Source organism: Anneissia japonica, unplaced genomic scaffold (genome assembly GCF_011630105.1).
Source record: "Anneissia japonica isolate Jap-2015-1 unplaced genomic scaffold, ASM1163010v1 scaffold287952_len401801_cov160, whole genome shotgun sequence".
In the NCBI taxonomy this organism is placed as follows: Eukaryota; Metazoa; Echinodermata; class Crinoidea; order Comatulida; family Comatulidae; genus Anneissia; species Anneissia japonica.
In genome coordinates this window covers 1-19,633 of record NW_022744320.1, presented here as the reverse complement: position 1 = coordinate 19,633, position 19,633 = coordinate 1, and the positions used below count along the sequence as shown (strand labels likewise).

The window sequence follows — 19,633 nt, the reverse complement described above, 5'->3', positions numbered from 1 at the left end:
AGATGGTATATATATGTGTGTGTGTGTGTGTATATATACAGTGAACAAAGAGTCGCCACATAGTAAACAGAAAGTCGTCACAGAGTTAGCACTGAGTCTCCACACAGTGAACACAGCGCCGCCATACAATGAACACACCGTCATCACACAAAAAACACAGTGTCATTGTCGTCACACAGAAAACACAGTGTCTCCAACCTAAAAACACAGTTATTATAAAATGATATGATATGAAATCAGTAGCTTAGCGCAGTAAGCTCAGGGAACAGTGGTTCCCTGTTCTCAGGCCAGCGAAACTGGTGGTAGCCACTATGTGTGCGCTAGACCGTAGATATTTCTTGGTCCTTGGTTCAATTCCCACAGCCTCTCTTTGTATTTCAGCTAGAGGTCTAAAATGCAAATTACGATAGCGCATCGTCTTTCGGATGAGACGTTTAAGCCGTTGGTCTCGTGTGCATTTGCCACATGTGAACGTTAAAAAACGCTGTACACACTTCTGAGTGGGGGATTGTCTACCGGTGTACAATTAGGGGTCTCAAGTCTCCTGTAAGTCGCTGGATTCTCCCTGAAATCGGGATGGCCTTCCGCACTCGCAAGTGTTAAATATTGTATACTCAAGTTGACCATTAAAACTTTCAAACCAATTTAAGGCATTTATCAGGTGAAGTGTATCGATTCCAATGGTTATGCAAGTGAATTCCTTTGACCTTAATACTACATTACATCCCTTTAAATTCTTTTTTTTATTTTTTTTTTTTTAACATCATAACATGAAGGTAAAATGTACTACAATTTTTTTTTTAAATTAACTGCTATACCGTTCTATGTCTACTACAATGTGTAGTAGGCATAAAGCAATACAATAACTCACCTAAAAAAAATAAATCGTTAAACATAAAAGATCATAGCATATAATACAAGTGGTGCAAGATGAATACGTGTCAATTTCCATCATTTACTCAAATTCACTCTTTCTTTCTCTCCATTCTTTTCTTAAAAAATACAAATGAATAACATTTTTGATTTTCGAGGTTAATCAATCTAATACGGTTTTTCAGATGTGTCTTAGTCATCGATATTAGATTGTATTTAAACGTCTAGTCTTGCCATATCCGACGTGATATAAAATATTTAAAGGTAAAATAACTTTATGAGGAGGAACTTAAATTAACTTTTATTTAGCATAACATTATTTACTTACTTATTTCCTAAACAATTAATTGCTTCTATTACACGTAGACTGGAATTCATCTATTCGTGTTTACTATTCAATAATTCATTAATCGCTTCATTACATTTAAATCATAAACAAAATTGTTGTATTCCTCGTCATAAAATTATAAACTCAATATAAATCATTAGAAAACATGTCAGTATAACTCGTACTTACTTCATTACGCTGTGTATTCACACAATATAATTTCAAGTTCTCAATATTTAAATTCTATATTCGTATCAATTTCAAGATTTCAGTGTAATTCCATGTTTACACGATCAATTAAATTTGGGAATAAGTAAATGAAATGCAATGTTCTCTAATTTTGAAGTGCGTTTACGAGTGGTGCAATTAGTAAGTGAATGGTTATCATCATCAATTTATAATCGAAGAATTTCTTCCTCTACACGTCCAAGTCATATCAATTAAACATTGCATAATTAAAAAAACTTCTGGCCAGTAAATTAATTAAATTATATATCATTTTAGCTTTATTAACCTTAAAAATTACCTGGCTATGAGCAATTGAAATTGGTTATACAAATTGGAATACATGGGCGGTTCTGCAAAATCAGCATAATTGGTATATTATTGATGTTTATACTTGTGTTTTCATATCTAAATCGATCAGGTATCGATTAAAATGTGCTTGTATTATTATTCAACATTTTGCTATTTTGATCTTTACTTGTTTGAAAAAAAAAAATGCGCACTACAAAAAATGTGCGCATTTGAGAAGTTTCTGTTTCTGTTTCTGTTTCCGTTTACTGGTTTCTGTCACACAATTGAAATGAGTTATACAATATAATGGGAAAATAATGTAAGGTATTGTTATTATCTTAAATAATAAACAACAATAATCATTAAATAAGGTAAAATATTGGTGTGAAAGAAGTCATAATAAGTTATAAAAACTTTAAGGCATGACCACCAGCTAATCAGTTATATGCGACGTAGTAAGCCTAATAATTAATTTTGATATACATATGCATACATAACATAAAAATATATACATTAAAAAAAGTAAAAGTAGTAAGATACAAAGGAAATTGTATACTAATAATAGTAATAATAATAAAGAAGCAGTGAAAAGTAAAGATTTAAAAGAAGGATTTTATACACCATATACCTGAATCAGAGATTTTTTATAGCAATTTTTGAAACTTTAGCCAGAGTTGGTTTACTTTTTAAGTCAGGTGAAAGATTTTCCTATAGTTTCGGGCCTAAATATAGTATAGAATTTTGTCTAATTGTAGATGTACAGCATTTAGCGTAAACATTGGTTGAAGAAAAACGGGTATAATGAGAATTCAAGTCAGAAGGTTTGGTAAAGAGAGACATGATAATTATGATTAGGAAGAATTTTTTTTACATAATATAAAATGTTTTAGACCATTCATAATAAGGGATGTAGTCTGTTTCACAAAAGATCTACGTGGGTAAAATCGGTAATCGTTCTCTAAGAAATTGGTTTCATCAAGTAACAGTCGGAAATCTGGAATTCGTCAAACTGATATGAATTCCTATGATTTTTAAGCTAGTAGACTGGGGCAACAGGATTGCCATTCACTAGCCCGAGTTATATTATGGAAAAAAACATGATTGAGATTTTATTTCGTAAATTTCCTTGAGAAATTACATGAGATCCCACTCGGCGCATGCGCATGCGCAGGCAATTCGTTCGTAGCATTTGCAAGGCTTAGATTCAATTTATGTCAAAGGTCAACAATAAAGTCCCGACCATTACCAAAACAATGTACAGATGTGCGCACGATGACCGACGAGTACGAGTCCGTATCATGCAACTCTGTGGAACATTAGGCTACCATTGTTTAGGTCTGTGACAAGGGAGCGAAGAAAATATGTGACAATGCGTGGAAAAGGATTTGCAGAGAGTTGAGTTATCTAATCTTTCTACTGCAGTATTAGGCCTCTCCAGCCTAGGCCTCTGATATCCTGCTGCTACTACCTGACACCTGTAGCCTGTAGGGTAGAGTAGGCTAGGCCTACTATCTACCCCAAGGAGACCCGCTCTAGGCCTAGGCCTTGAATAATATGCACTAAAAAAAAACCTGTTTATATTCACTCTTTTGATTCATTATGGAGTTCTGGAAATGTTAATCTTGAGGATTTTATCTGATTTCATCTTACAGCCCTTTTCCTCCGTCTATCAATGAGATAACAAAATCAGTTTCATTATCACTTCTCTGTTGCCACCCGCCATTTCGAGTTTTCGCGCGCGGTCAGCAGTGGGAACAGGCAAGCGAATCATTGGAAGCGAGACATTCTTTACCGAAAGACAACTCTTGTAGGCTTTGCGTGATTCGCTTCGCTTGCCGCGTGACGCTCGACGCTTTCGCTTGACAAGTTTAGTGGGGAACCGGCCTGGAAATTCTAAGCATACTCAGTTAAATATACTTTATCATAACTATGTCAGACAACGAATCGGACATCATAAAAGTTTTAGGTCCAATAATTAATGATACTGGTACTAGCGGTAGACCCACGTGGGCTGACATGCCAGGAGCTAGTACTCTGTACTAGTACTACTGCCGCTAGGCCTAGCCTTAGCGTTGGGAGCAAGGCCGCCAGCAGGCCAAAAAGAAAAGGCCTGGATCTGAAAACCTCCACGAGAGGTAAACGCAGGTCAAAATCGAAAAATTCTGACGATGGTGATGGTACTATGAACCAAAGTCTCATCTTCCTGTGCAGAGCTCACTCATTCAAAACCTTAAGTCAAGTGATCCACATGGTTGGCACAAAGGGATCCAGATAATTACAAATAAATGTCCACAACGCCCAACTATTGTAATGTAGTATTAAGGTTCAATGGTATTAACTTGCATAACCATTGGAATCGATACCCTTCACCTGATAAATGCCTTAAATTTGATTGACAGTTTTAATGGTCAACTTGAGTATACAGATAATCGACTCCAAACGATGGCCGATAGACGACTCCATCTTTGTGTTCAATTTGGACTGAAATGTTTAAAATCTCAGAGATACGCAAATTGGTTCCCAATAAATAAAAGTAACCATAATATGACCCTACGAAACTGTAATACATATCAAATCCAAAAATATAATACTAATAGATATGGGAACAGTGCAATTCCTTTTCTCATCCACTGCCTTAACGAGAGATGATGAGATTTAGATTGCTAGAAAATACGCGTTAAACTGATATTGCCTATATAACATTGGCAAATGTTTTATTTTTATTGAGGCTGGTCCATATTTTATATTTATAAACATGATGCCTATTTTATATACTTTGTATTTGAATATGTCTTAATTTTAAATAATTATTTTACTAACCTGTATATATAATCAGTATCTATATTGTCTAGTTGTGTTAAAGTAACGTTTGTAATTAACTGTCTTGAAATAATTTTTTATTTTGTAAATTTTACATTTTGTTACACCATGTAATTCAGCTTATATGCTGCGAATTGGTTAGTTGAAATAAAAGATAAAGATAAAGATAAAGATCTTCCCCTTCTAATTACTTATAAAATAATGATTAAATTTCAAACGGTAAGTTCTCATTTAATCTTTCATGTAGTAGATTTTAAGATAAACAGCGCCATCCCTTTTACAATTGATAATGTATTGGGTTTTTTCATGCATGTCAATTACTTTTAGAAGTTCATATTAAAATCTCGCAGTGTAGGCATTTAAATGTTGTGGCCTCCTACCATTATGTCCTTATATTCGACGACAACAGCAATATCAATTTAGTTGAATGAAATTATTATAGACATTCGGTGGTTTCTCTACTCTATATATCAGTAACACTAACAACTCATATCAAACATAGATAAAGTCAGTGTAAAAACCAAGCAGCACTCAATGTTGGACATTCTGAGAATCGTTTTCGTTAATTCGTTGCTAATTATTAGCCCTGTTCTGTCGGGTATGTATCATTTTGACTAAACAATATCTGAGAGCTAAATAATTCATTAATAAGTAGAATTAATTCATTTAGAGATTGCAATGGTGGGCTTAACAGTAGTAGTAGTAGCAGTAGCAGTTGTTAAGAAGTTTTATTCTTCCATGTTTTTTAATAATGAAAAAAAAATATGTATATAGTGTAGCCGCTATTCATTAATTATGATTCTTACTTCATAAACATGAACCAGACCGGTTTAGCTTTCTTCTTTTTATTTTGGTGGCGAGACAGAAACGATCAAATATAATTGTTTTTGGTCGTTGTTGCTTTGCCAAACCTGTTTTTTTGCCAAAGGGATAAGTTGCGGATTTTAGTGAGGCAGAATTATTAATACCTTCTGCCTTATTGTAGTCTGCAGCTTATCTTCCATCTTTTCAATATTTTCTATAGATGAATTTATTATAAATTTATAAAATATATTATAAATTTATAAAATGTAAAAACATCTTTTTTAATAATTGTTTTTCATTGTTCTTTTACAGGTTAGCAATTTAGAGAGAATTCACCCATGTTGTCGGGCTTCAGCTCATTATTCTCTCTAAGCATGCCGCTAACATGTGTTTTTTTTAATTTCCTGTCTATATAATAAATAAATAAATAAATAAATAAAGCAGTAAAAAAGAAGGGCAATCAAAAGTTTTCATGTTGAGCTTCTTAAGCCTAGTATGTTCAACAAACCGGCGTTAACTACTGCCTTTAAGGTCTACATCAGACCTTTATTAGAATATTCTATATATGTTTCCCTACTTTGGCACTTTGGTTTAACCAATCTAACCACATTAAAAAAAAACCAAAAAAGAACCTGCATGTCCTTTTTTTTGTTTTGAAGAAAGATCTGAAATTGCACTAAATTTGCAAAGACATCTTCCTAAAATAATAAATTCTAAAATTGGTTCACACTTAACATAGCATGCGACCATGACGGCATTCGTTTTGTACCTCCATGCTTAAACTAAAATACAAATGCAAAGAAATGTACCAAAACTCTCATATACACAACAAATTATGTTGTATTTAGGCCTCCACGAAAACATAAATATTTTGACGAATTGACAATGGACAATATTTTACTACGCCGTAAACAAAACGCCAGGTTTCTAGGTGCCATGCTAAATGAAAATCTAAGCTGGAAGCAGCATATTAAGTTGACCAGTAACAAAATTGCTAGGTCGATTGGTGTACTCGTGAAAGTTAGATCCTTTTTTTCCCCACCATATTTTAATAAACTTATATAACACTTTGATATTACCCCATCTCCAATATGGGAATCTTATCTGGGGGAACACCTACAAAAGCACACTGGAAGCCCTTTGAAAACTTCTGAAAAAAGGCTGTCAGGGTTATAACTTTCTCATACTCTAGGCAGATATGAACCATTATTTAAGAAATTAAAAATAATCAATATCCATGACATTTACAAACTTAACGTCATAGGATTTATGTCAAACGTTAAATGTGGCGAATTATCGCAGCGTGTTCTAAACATTAAATTTTTTCTCTACGTATGATAACACTTCCCACAATCTAAGAAACAAAATAGAAATGCATGTTCCATTTAAAAGACTGACTTGTAGTCAGCACTTTCTATATATAAGTGGACCCAAAATATGGAATTGTTTGTTTTGACCAAATGCCACATACCTTACGAAAAACTCACAAAGGCCTAAAACTATCTTTTAAAAAATGTCTATTGTCAAAGTACTTAATAAAGTCTACATAATGGATCGAATATAAAGGATATATCGGATATCAATGTATTTATGTAAGTAAGTAATGTCTACATGATAGATCGAACATAAATTAAGAATTTAATTTGTTTGTTTGATTATTAGCAATATATTTGTTGATCAGCCAATTAGAGGTTTTTTCGCTCTCTTTTTGATTATTGCATGTTTTGTATTTTGTAAAAGAGGTACACACCGACATGTGTTTGGGAATACCAAATAAATGTTGACTGAATTGAATTGAATCTATAGCTAATACTCAATAGCAGCCTATAAACAATTATCAATAATAATAATGTAGATACAAGCATTAGGCCTGTTTAGATTGAAACTTGGTTTCTTTGTATTGATAGGTCTAACAATTACAATTAAATTAGCAATAATGATCTTCAGTTCTCAAATCAACTTGTGCAAATATCAAATAAACAATAATAATACCGTAAATACTCGAATAAGCGCCGGCGCGCTTATAACATTTCTGGCGGCCAAAAAAATTGGCGTGGCGCTTTCCTTGCCTGTTTCTATGTTACCTATTTCACGTTGTCCCGTAGTTCAGTAGGCCTATCACAGGTCATATTGTCGTAAACAAACGTTTATAAGAAATGCTTGTCTTCATTGTGTTTTAATTTATTCATTTTAACACTGTATACATTGAATTTAAAACCCTGTTCATTACACGCAGGGTAATATTATATACTCTCAATTAAGTGCCGCTACGCTTATTCGAGCATTTACGGTAATAATGATAATAATAATAATAATAATAATAATAATAATAATAATAATAATAATTAATAATCATAATAAATAATAATTATAATAACAATAATAATAATAATAATAATAATAACAATAACAATAGCAGTAGCAGTAGCAGTAGCAGTAGCAGTAGCAGTAGCAATAGCAGTAGCAGTAGCAGCAGTAGTAGTAGTAGTAAGAACAACAAAATAGTACGAAGAATAACGATGTGTTTTTATTTTGAATCCCAGTGAGAATCAGGAAAAATGTTTAAATTATTACTACATCAATACACATACTCTATACCGTATAATTCTTTATTATTATTCCCAATTTCTTTAATTTCTAAAATTAAAATTAGTAGAAATATGAAAACTATGCAAATATTTTGGGGAAAAAATATATGAATTTCTTCAGAGATGTCACCAAATTTGTCATAGCTATTGTAATAATCTATCTCAGAGTTGTGTATCGATCGTCTTGGTATTGAAGATGGGACTATTCCCACAGAACAGCTGTCTGCATCCAGTGAATTTAATTTTCAACATGGGGCACCTCGTGGACGACTCAATACTAAAGCATATGATTGGATGCCAGGGTCATGGTCGTCAAATGTCAATGACCAATACCAGTGGATCCAAGTTGACCTCGGTAAACTACATGAGGTACATGGGGTAATTACACAAGGCCGTAACAAATACATCACACCAGACGGCTTTATCTGGGATCAATGGGTGACGTCTTATGAGATTCTTTACAGTGTCGATGGTAACCATTTCCAACCAATCAAGAATTCAAATTGTCAAGTAACGGTAAGTGTCTTTATATAGTCTACTTTATTCATTCATTCATCTTTTATTTCGGACTTTCATGCCCAAAAGAACAACAGTTAAACCAATACAAATACATATAAATATCAGACAAAAGTGAAAAAGACTGAATCAAGAAAAACATCAAGATCAGGAAATCATCTTAATGTACGACAATGTTCCACTGTTTATACATTTTAGAATTGGAAAGAGCATAATGCTTAATGGCCAACATTTCTGAATTAGAGCTGATTTTCACACGGTTCTTGAAACTATGTTTAGAGTTTCGAAGATACTTTACCATTAGTCGATGTGTGTCAGATCAAGTCAATGTCTCTAAAGAAATGGGCGTTCTGACGAGACCTCTCATCCAATCAAATTGATTTTTAGCTGAACAGACAGCTTGATTAGTCTATTTTTACATACCGAAACAGCCGTTAAAATCGGCCCAATGGTTCAGAAGTTAGAGTGATTTTTGTAAACATGATTGCAAAATTGTGTAAACAGATAGGAGTTAATACACTGGGCGATCGCCAACTGACTTGGCTTGAAAAAAAGATTCCGACGACACCTCGTTGATTTTAAAATTAAAAATAACATAACATTATAGCTGAATAAATAAGGAACAAGTTGCAAAAACAGCCAAAAAAAGAAGATAAAGAAAAAAAAACTGATGAATTTTTATCACTAGGCCTTGGCTCAAATGGAATGGGCTGTTGCCACGCCAAATTTGATATACAAATATTAAGTCTATATACCATTGTGAAATAAAGTACTAAAAATAATTAAAAATATGATGTCTAATAATATGCTTTTAGCCTAATTCAGTACCGGTATATGCCTTTTTAAAATGTGTATTGCATTTTTCCCCGGTAACATACATATTCAAGTATTGTGTTTAGGCTAATTTTAGAGTTTAATAGATACTAATGTTTCTGTTAATAATTGTCTGTGTTGCTGTTAAGTTAACATTTCGCAAACTGGGTTTCAGTTTGCAAAGTAGGATTCGGAAATGTTCTGAGCAGTAGACCAAGCACACTTAAATTGGCCTAGAGAGATAAGAAAATGTAAAACGCTAGAATACAGTAAAATTGCTTTGATATTACAAATACTATGTCTATATAACAATTGTAAAATAAAGTACCAAAAATCATTAAAAGTGATGCCTAATAGTATGCTTTTAGCCTAATTTAGTATGCGCCATTTTAAATGTGTATTGCAGTTTTTTTTTTCCTTATATATACGTATTAAGTAAGTGTGTATGCTCTTTTCTGGATTCTATAATGTATTTTATGTTTTTGTTAATAGCTTGATGATGCAAATTATTACTTACCGGGTATCAAATTATTTAGAGGTAAGGACTATCCTCTGCTGGACACAGGCCCGGTAGTTTTGAGTCTGGGTTTTTTGGTCAGAACTAATTAGAAAATATAAAACTGAATATTATAAAAATCATACTCTTACAATACATCATACAATAGTATAATAATAATAATATAATAATTGTGTCAATAAAATATGTTCAAAGCAGGCAAACATCATTTACAACAACATTACATCACTATTTTGACTTGACATTACCGTGGCTTATGTTACATGCCACGATATGAGAATCCTGATTACCATTTGAACCAATTTCTTGGTTATTTATGAAATTGTTATTTAATTAAAAATTTCAAAATCAATGAGATATTTGATTTGCAGTTGATTGGTCGATGAACAAGACATGTATAAATATAGCTTAGGAAAATGCATAGGCCTGACATTACAATTGTTGTTGCTTTGATATTTTATTATTGACAACACTAGTATAATAGTTTGATTCCATAATTAGGTATTGCTCTTTTGACCCCTTAAAATTAATGTCTAATAACAAGTTCTAGCCTGTGGTAGGCCCTATAATTTCATTTTCAAATAATAATGAGGTAGTTTCTTTATGTAAAGCACCTAATATTGTTTCTTTGTTTGAAAAATATCGAATATGCCAATTATGGTATAAACAGATTGGGTCAAAGTTCAGACCTTTATTAACATCAGAAACACAAGTTAGATACAGGAATGTTTGTGTATAGTTTGTGATTAGTCTCAAGTTTTTACAATCCATAGTTTTAAAGATATTGTAAGAAATTTTTTTTAAATATGTGCACTTCCGGTCATTTTCAGTCCATATTTCTCATTTGACCAAACAGGATCATACAAAGTTTGAGCAATTTGACACCTAATATATTATCATGACCTTAAAACTGTCTTTCAATATTGGTCAATATTCAATAAAGGCGCTTTCGGTCATTTCCCAGACCACAATACCCATAATAGGAATATCTGAGCAATTTCAGACCAATAGTTGAAAAATGATATTGTTATGACCTTTAACCCAGATATTAAATATTTATATATCGAAATTTAGGTGACTTCCACTAAATTTTTTTTTCTAGATTTTTAATAATTATGATGTTGTAGGGTACACATTAAGTACAATACTGTTGAAATTAAAACTATTGCAATTACTTCCGGGTAATTAGGTAGATTGACTTGATATATTTTCATTTAAATTGTTTATATTATTTAAATAAGTTGCCGGTACTTGTATATTATGTCCAGTGGCATAAATGGGTTCTAAGAGGACCATGTCCGAGACTATAATAGTCAGGACCCTTAAAATATATAAATTTGTCGACTAGAGTAAATGATATCCAGTTAAAAATTACATGTATATATTTTTTCCTTTACATCATCCCCGACTCAAACATTTTATATTTGTATATTTCTTTTTTATTTATTTTTTGCTGGAATCTCTCCCGCCAGTCTCCATATTGTTATTTCTGAGTTGGAATTTGCGGCGGGACTATTCATTACGGTACTATACTGTATAAATTGTAATTTTACCAAAACAAATTATAGTAAAATGATGATATGCTCCCATCGGACACTATTCCTGTAAGAGTCCACACTTGGAACGTAAAGAGGCCAGTGCGCAGGATTTTTATTAGGTTGTTCCAAATTTGTATACAGAGAGTGGACCAAAAATGGCTCCAGGGAGGAGAGGCGCCAAGGGGGGAAACCCTGCTGGGATTGATTATGTACATCGATCTCACCTTTTCACAGTGTTAAAAGCGCAACTACATTAATTAGGTTTAGGCAAACTGGCGTAGCGCATAAACGAAGAAATTTGGATTTTTCTTTTCTATGAAGGGCGTGTTTCTGTTAAATAACGCCAAAAAAACACTTTTTTAAAAAAAATTTTTAAATTTTTTTTATAAACGGTTAAATTCCTTCTGAACGCGTTTCAAGTGAAAAGTGCAACTAATAGAAACACGGTAATGCGAGCATTGGCAGGTGGGCAGAGCTTAAAATGACGGTCACCAACGGAAGTTGAAGCTGACCTTACTTCTTGCGAGCTACAGCGCATGCTGCGAAAGAAATAATTAATAATACACCACGAAGAGAGGTCAGAGCCGTAGATAGAGAGAGTTTAAACTCGGTTTCAATCACGTGACTTACACCGGCCATGTTGTCACCAAAACAAACCAACGCGATAGGGTAGGAAGTTAGCAGTTATTATAGATGATTAATGCTATATAATGTGAAATACCGTTATGTTGGGTTTGGGGTTGCTGCAATCGATCCAACAAAGAAACAAAAATGTATTAATTTCCTTAAATTCCAAAAAGGAAGAGGATTTGGAATTTTATTTTAACTTTGCATGGCGATCGAAAAATCTCGCTATCCACGTAGTAAATTATAAGGCATGTACCGCCCGCCCCACTTCGCAGTAATAATATATCCACCTACTACTACTAGGCCTAGACATGCCTAAATTTCGGTACTTCTTCGGCCGAACACCTTAAGATAGTACTTAAATCAGCTTAATTACGATGATAATAAAAAAAGGAAGAATTTTCAAGCAGCAATGATTTATAAAAACATGCAATGTTGCACTTTGCTGTTAAATTATGTAACTAAATTTCCAGAAAGCTACATGAAGTATCAGTCAAAGGTAGCTTAAATTATAATTAAAAATAAAAGTTAAATCCTCCAATAAAAGCGAAAACTTGTCCAAGGAGTCCTGTGCTATGCAAACATGCCAAATTTTGCTTTACCAATCAATAAATTGTGCAACTAAAGATTTTAAAGATAAAAATATATTTTAAAGATATAGGCCTAATTGTATTATAATATGTTGATTGTTTTAATACATATTTTAAATCGAAATGTTTAAATGTTTTACAAATTACAAATCAAAATTTCAATGAACAGTAAATAATGAATAATAAATAATGAATAATAATAATAATAATAATAATAATAATAATAATAATAAATAATAATACAGTAATAATGATAATATTATAACTAACTTATATATAAACAGAAGTGTGGAGAATGCTGCTATTTTACTTACAAGGCCTAGCTTCTTGATTATGAATGATTAGGCATATGTTGTACAAAAAATTCCCTCAATGCAATAATTCTTCAACTTTGATTTATTGTTTAGATTACAATTTACAAATAGGCCTAGGCTATTTGTTGGTTTGAAGATGACTAGCATATTTTATTTCATAGATTAAAGTTTACGAAGTCATAGGCCTAGAGGCCTAGATACAATTAGAAAACGTTCATGTTATTAATATTTTTATCATTCATTTACAGGCGAAATTAACATATTATCGCCGACGATTCACAAACCTACTCTGTCTGCACAACCAACCTTTCTCCTCTGCAGTGTTGACTCTTAGGAGCCTCATGCTATATAGAGTAGGCTGCTAGCAACTAGGTATAGGCCTAGATGATAGACTTTCAAAACAAAAAGATAATCGTAACGAAAGAAAAAAATAAAGAATCGTCCACACTTTATCTTCTCCAAATAATACAGCATGTCACTGATTAATTAAATCCAAAGTTAGGTAAATATGATTATACAGTATATGATATTTACAATGATATGTTAAAATCCCATAATTGAATTGTCCTCATGAACAGAATAATGAAAGAAAGTTTATGCAGCATCAGTGTTTTATAAAATTTTATAAAGCTATGCGCACGCACGCTGTTTGGTGACAACATGGCGCCCATGCGCCAAGTTGGCCAAACTCTCTCTATCTACGGCTCTGGGGAGAGTGGCAATAATTTTTACACTGTTAAGACAAATTTTAATCCTTAATTATCACCTTTTTGTCGTGAACATCTTTGTCTGGTTTTAATGATAACTGTCCTTCTTAGTGTCTGTCCTACTGCTTTGGCACGCTTTGGTGTTTTTGGTGTGTTTTGAATTTGTAAAAATTGTCAGTTTTAAAGTGAGAGTACCTAAGCTTGCAAACCGCGGCAAAGAAGCCATGTTGAAAAGAGGGACCTGCAGGGAAAGAAGTTGTTCAGCATTACTCCATTTTGTTCTCCTATACTTACAACTTGGGCAACTTGGTTCGTTAGATACAAGCCATAGAGAGGTCTTTTTAAACATTATATCAAGTATCGTGGACCTTGTACGGTAGGAAATATACATTTTAATTTGTCTGTCCTTCGACCTGAAATTCAAGTCTTAGGCCTAGGCCCCCTAGGCCTACAAAGTTCAGTGGTTGAGCTGCCTAGAGGAGGTGTCAAGCAGAAGGCCATATCCAGGCCTAGCAGTGTGAGTGAAGCTCTAGCAACACACTGGAGTGGTACCAATAAGCCAGTATCTGAGTCTAAAAAATGTTTTACTTATTACATATTTAATATTTAAACTGTATAGATGGAAAGGAGGACACTGTATACAAAATTACAAACATTTAAACATTGACGTTTTAGCAACAGCAGGGGATATTGAAAAAAAATCCAGGACCTATTAGGATGGGTAGGACACCCTCATGCGCGTGAGAATCCACACCACCTCAGCCCCAACCATGGTGGGAGAACATTTTTAGAATATGGACCTCAAGGTGCCCGGAAATCGCACTCTCATACTTTCAAAATGTTAAAGGTACTATATTTTTAATGATAAAAATAATATATGAACAACACAATAATGTACGACAATTATTTTTCATAATACAATATTAATAGTGGGTGCGTTTGCACCATCCGCACCCCCTCTGCATCCCCTGCCTTATCTGGAGCTCCACCCCAGAGCACATGAAGCGTGTATTTGAATCAATGCAAAATTAAAACAGGTGGTTGCTTTGATACATTGAAGTGATAGGCCTACCGCCGTCAGCCTGCAAATACAAAACTAACTAGGCCTATTGTTCAAATAAAGTTTTTTCTTAAAAAAAAATTTAAGCCAAGAAACATCGCTGGATGCTGCGAAAGTGCCGCTACTTTACAAAAAATAAAGAAGTTGCATAAAATATATAAATCACCTTCTTTTATATTTACTTTGAAATATTTGTTCACTATAAAATAAAACAGACCGGATGTTGATAAACCGGTAACAGACTGAATGAAGTCTCTAATCTTGCGTATAAATGTACTTATCAAATACCATTGTGCTCACTGGGCCCTTTGTTGAATGCCCATCTAATCTCAGCCCCATTATGGTTGGGTGAGTTTCATTTTGAAAATATGAACCAGGTGCCCGGTAATTCTCAAACCTCAGCTTAAAAAAATCTTACCGGAAATTCATATCAAGAATACAACAAATAATTTTTCCTAATACAAGTTTAAGGGATGCGATCGCACCGTCTGCTGCCTCTCCCCTACATCCGCCTAGCCGCATTTATTGTATACGTTCAGTCAGTGGTGGCGCCAGTCAGCCCCCTCCCGCTCCACCGTCGGGGAGAGCTGGCCTCCGTCGGGGAGTAAAAGCACAGTTCGTAGGGGAGAAAAAAATTATTTGTATTTTTTAAATATTAGTATCTTCCCTGCCAGACAAATCCTGACTCCACCCCTGAGATCAGTTCGCCCAAAATCAAATTTTATATATTTATTTTTTAATCTAACAGTAGATTCCTCGCGACGAAGCACAGCTTGAAAATAGCTCATGCGCAAAATATGTTCTATAAGGATTATTATAAATAATTCATGAGATTTACCAAACTATCCTACGTAAAGAAAATTCGCCTGCAGCTGTGTGTTTTTGTTGATACCACCTGGGAATTAAAAAAAAATTCCCAAGAAAGAACCTCAACCCTCCTTCCAGTGGAGTTCATCGATTCATGAAAAAAAAGAATGTTTGTTTCTGTGTATACCGGTACACACATAATTAGACCTATTTACTCTAATAATATTGAAAAAAAAAATCACACCCCATTTTTTTTTTAATAGTTTTTGTGAAAAGCTGTGACTCCCTCCCCCTAAATGCGAACCAAGATCCGCCCCTGGGCTAGGCTAGTGTAGGTGGGTCAGGCTACAAAAGTAAGGGCTAAAAGTCATTACATTTCAGAATAAAGGACAGTTTCTCTGACAAACTATCGGTTAATTATTTTATGTTGGTCATAATGGCTTTGACCAGACTGGCATGGAGGTCAGATAATGTATGCCTAAGTCAGTGTTAAAATAAAGACTTGGGTTGTCAGCACACTCTTGAGTTTATGGAACTCGGATAACGATTCCTTCTGGCTTTGAATTTCCATCTATCACGATGATTATTTGTTACCATATTAAATAAAATTATAGTGTGAGAATACATTAACGATGGCGACGACGATGAGGATGACGATGACGAAGATGATGATATGATGATGATGATATGATGATGATGATGATGATGATGGGGCGGAGCACCTAAACACCAGGGGCCATGGTTCACGGAACTATTTGAACCACCGGCATTACCGATTGAAGCGTTGCAGAAAGCAATGTTAACCATTATATTGTGTGATATTTATAGAAGTTTGTTGGAAATTCGGATCATGACACTATGGTGACAAACATACTTTCTGATCCTGTCTACGCTCAGTTCGTCCGTATTCATCCAACTGGCTGGTATTCTGCTATAAGTTTACGATTTGAGGTTCTTGGATGCTCAGCAGGTAAATTTATATTAAATTGATAATTTAGTGCATGTCACAATGTACAGCGGAGTAATAATAAGAAAGCTTTAGTTTTCAACAATATCTCAACACACTACGAATTACAGCACTAAGTGAAATAGAATTTGAAAATATTTGTTTTTCTTTAAAAATAGGCCTAATTACTTCAAAAAGAATACTTTATAGATGTTTCAAAAAATTCGAATAGACCTGAAGTGCCTTCCTATTATATACACTTAGTAGTTTTATAAAACTCATATTGGAGTGCCATTGAAACGCTTTATGGTTAATTTACTTGCCTCCAAATCACAAGGTTCTAGGATCAATTACGCATGCCTGGGGTGTGTCTTTGTGTTAAAATGGTGTAAAGAAAGTGAAAAAAACGAAAACAAAATAAACCCCCCCAAAAAAGGCTTGAAGGTACTGGAATCTTAAAAAGAAAAAGATGATGTTGCATCATAAGAACAATTTGGCATACAAACAAAATCGATTGGTGATGATAATGTCGATGAGAATGAAGATGATGATGATAATGATAACGGTAATGATAATAATAACAACTGTTGTTATTGCGGCGGCGGTGACAGCATAAGCATTATTGTATTACTAACTTAATTTAAACCTACAATAACTTACCATGTACCTGATTAGACGTCTTTTATTAGTATAGTTAAATTTTCTTTTGCCCAAAACAATGCTTGTTTTAGTAACCAGTCGTAAAAAAGTTAATATTAAAAAAAAATAGTAAACTTAAAATGAAAACTTTATTTACCTCTGTATATTTTTGTGTAGACAAAATGGCTGAACACTCAACTTATTACAAGTCTTTAAACTTTCATCGTTCAATAACGACTCAAAACTCGACAGGAAGCTGCATTCGATGTGCTGTGAAGTGTATGAGGCACCAGAATGCAAGTATTTCAAATGCGATGGAGGATGCCACCTTTACACCTGCAGTAACGAAGACAATGTTGTTGCTTTTCTGTTTGGCTCATATATTCCTTTCAACTAAAAAAAAAGATTCTTGCCTTGTCCTGATTGGTCAGTTGCTAAGTTTGATCACTCTTGAAATAGGGCTAATGAAAACTGTGTATGCAGTAATTTTTATTGCAAATGTGTTCACTTTGTTTAATGGAACCCATAATGTAATTTTAATCTTAGCAATATGAATATCGTTCAACATTTTAACAGTGGTAATTGAACTAATTATTGATTTTGTAGATTCGTATATTTTGGTAAAAGTACTTTTGAATACAGAAAAAAAAGTTTAAACGGGATTATTTTGCATAAGATTATTCCCTTTTACCGTACGCAAACACGTGGGTTTTTGGGAAAACACATATGTTTGTGAAATGCGGGCTTACCTCTAGCCCAGGTATGATTAGCGAGTTGGTAAGTTTTATTGTTGTACAAGATCGAAAGGAAGATTTATAACGACATTGTAGAATAAAAGCTAATGCATAATTTGTAAACAAAAAATACTTATATGCCAATGTTGCAACAATTTTGCTTGATATGTGAGTTTATATACGATCGGGCTTGGCCTGAGCTAAGCCTATTCTGCGTAGTGTAACTAGATAGAGCCATGGTGGTTGTGGTTTAGTTCCGAGCCGGGGAATCCGGGTCGTTTTGCTGAGTCGATTCGGCTCGGGTCGATTTGGATAATTTATTATTATTATTATAATTATTATTATTATTATTATTATTATTATTATTATTATTATTATTATTAGCGGTAGCGGTAGCGGTAGTGGTGTTATTCTTAGTAGTAGTAGTGTTATTCTTACAGCAACCCTCTAAGGGATTATGAACTGTGTTATTTACGGATGGAATAGTACATATTTTACAAAATCCCTCAGAGTCGTAAAAAGTCTCTTCTCGTATGTCAATTAAGCGTTGACAAAGACTACAAGAGTAGCCGAAATATTCGCCTAATAAATTTAAGTGTTTCTAAAGTCAACATCTTACGTATTTGAGTTTCTTTACTGTTACGTTATATTATATTCTACATATGTTTCGAAACACACGTGGACACACAATGCACTCAGTTCAAACCGATAACACAGTGTCCACGGAATGAACACACAGTGGAGCACAGAGTGTTCACAGATTGAACACCTATTGAACACCTATTGGAGCTGAGTTTGTGTTCCATAGGCGTTTACTCCAATGACAGAGTAATGCTATTTGTAAAGCGCATAATGGGGCATAACGCGCTATATAAGTATAACATTATTATTATTATTATTAGTACTAGTAATGTTAAATGATGTATGGAAATTATACTGTTTATTATCATTTCGATACTGTTTTATTTCATTACCATCAACACCATTATTTCAATAATATCATTATCATCATAACAACTGCAATATTACACAAAAAAAAAATCAATTATTACATATCAGTCGGCATCGTCAATTACCAATACTTCTGTAGTGCCTGAGCACCCATACACACATCACACACACACAAAACACACACACACACATATATATATATGTATATATATGTATATATGTATATATATATGTATATATGTATATATATATATGTATAGTTGTAACCCTGTGAAATTTTTACTCTTTTAAAAGCTTTAAATTTGGTATTATTTGCCACTCTGTAGGGTATAAACGTTATTTTATTCCATTTAAGTTTTAACTTTGGTATATGTACTGTACTGTATATATTATAGCTGAGGCCACTCAGTGTATTAGTGTCCCTGCTATTCTCATTAGTGGCTATGTTTAGGAATTTGTCCTCAGTTGCTAAGGCAACTGCTGGGCAATAGGTGCTATCGGACACCCCACAGTGATAAGGAATTCACTTCTCACTGACCCTGCTTACAAGCAACATCTGTAAGGATTGAGGACCTAATATTTGCCACACCTTATTTGAGAAGTCATATTTTTAACATCTTTTATATTGCAATTTTATCAACCTGGAGAAGTCTTACTTTTACCATTTTATACTGCATTTTATCAACTGTTTATGATTTGACACCTTGGCTCTTTTATAGGTAAGAATCATAATTTCCTGTTTTGTATTTGATTTAATTTGATTTAACGTTAGTTTATCTACCATATGATTTGTAGCTCGTACTAGCTTCAACGGAACAATTAAGTTGCAGTGTTCCGTTCAGTGTTCTTGATTTAGGATTTGCCTAAACAATTTTATAAACTTTCAATTATGCTATATTGTTAATTTGCTTATCTTATATTGTAATACCATTTGCAATTGCGCTT

General features: G+C 33.5%; 1 protein-coding gene across 1 annotated transcript; it reads left to right on the top strand.

Annotated features, from left to right (window-relative positions):
• Positions 1-8,223: 8,223 nt before the first annotated feature.
• On the top strand, positions 8,224-17,429 carry LOC117119623 (EGF-like repeat and discoidin I-like domain-containing protein 3; the record flags this gene model as incomplete). Its single annotated transcript, XM_033264458.1, has 3 exons — positions 8,224-8,445; positions 16,247-16,388; positions 17,181-17,429. Coding segments are annotated over exons 1-3 (613 nt in total), but the record flags the coding sequence as incomplete, so codon positions are not given.
• Positions 17,430-19,633: the final 2,204 nt, after the last annotated feature.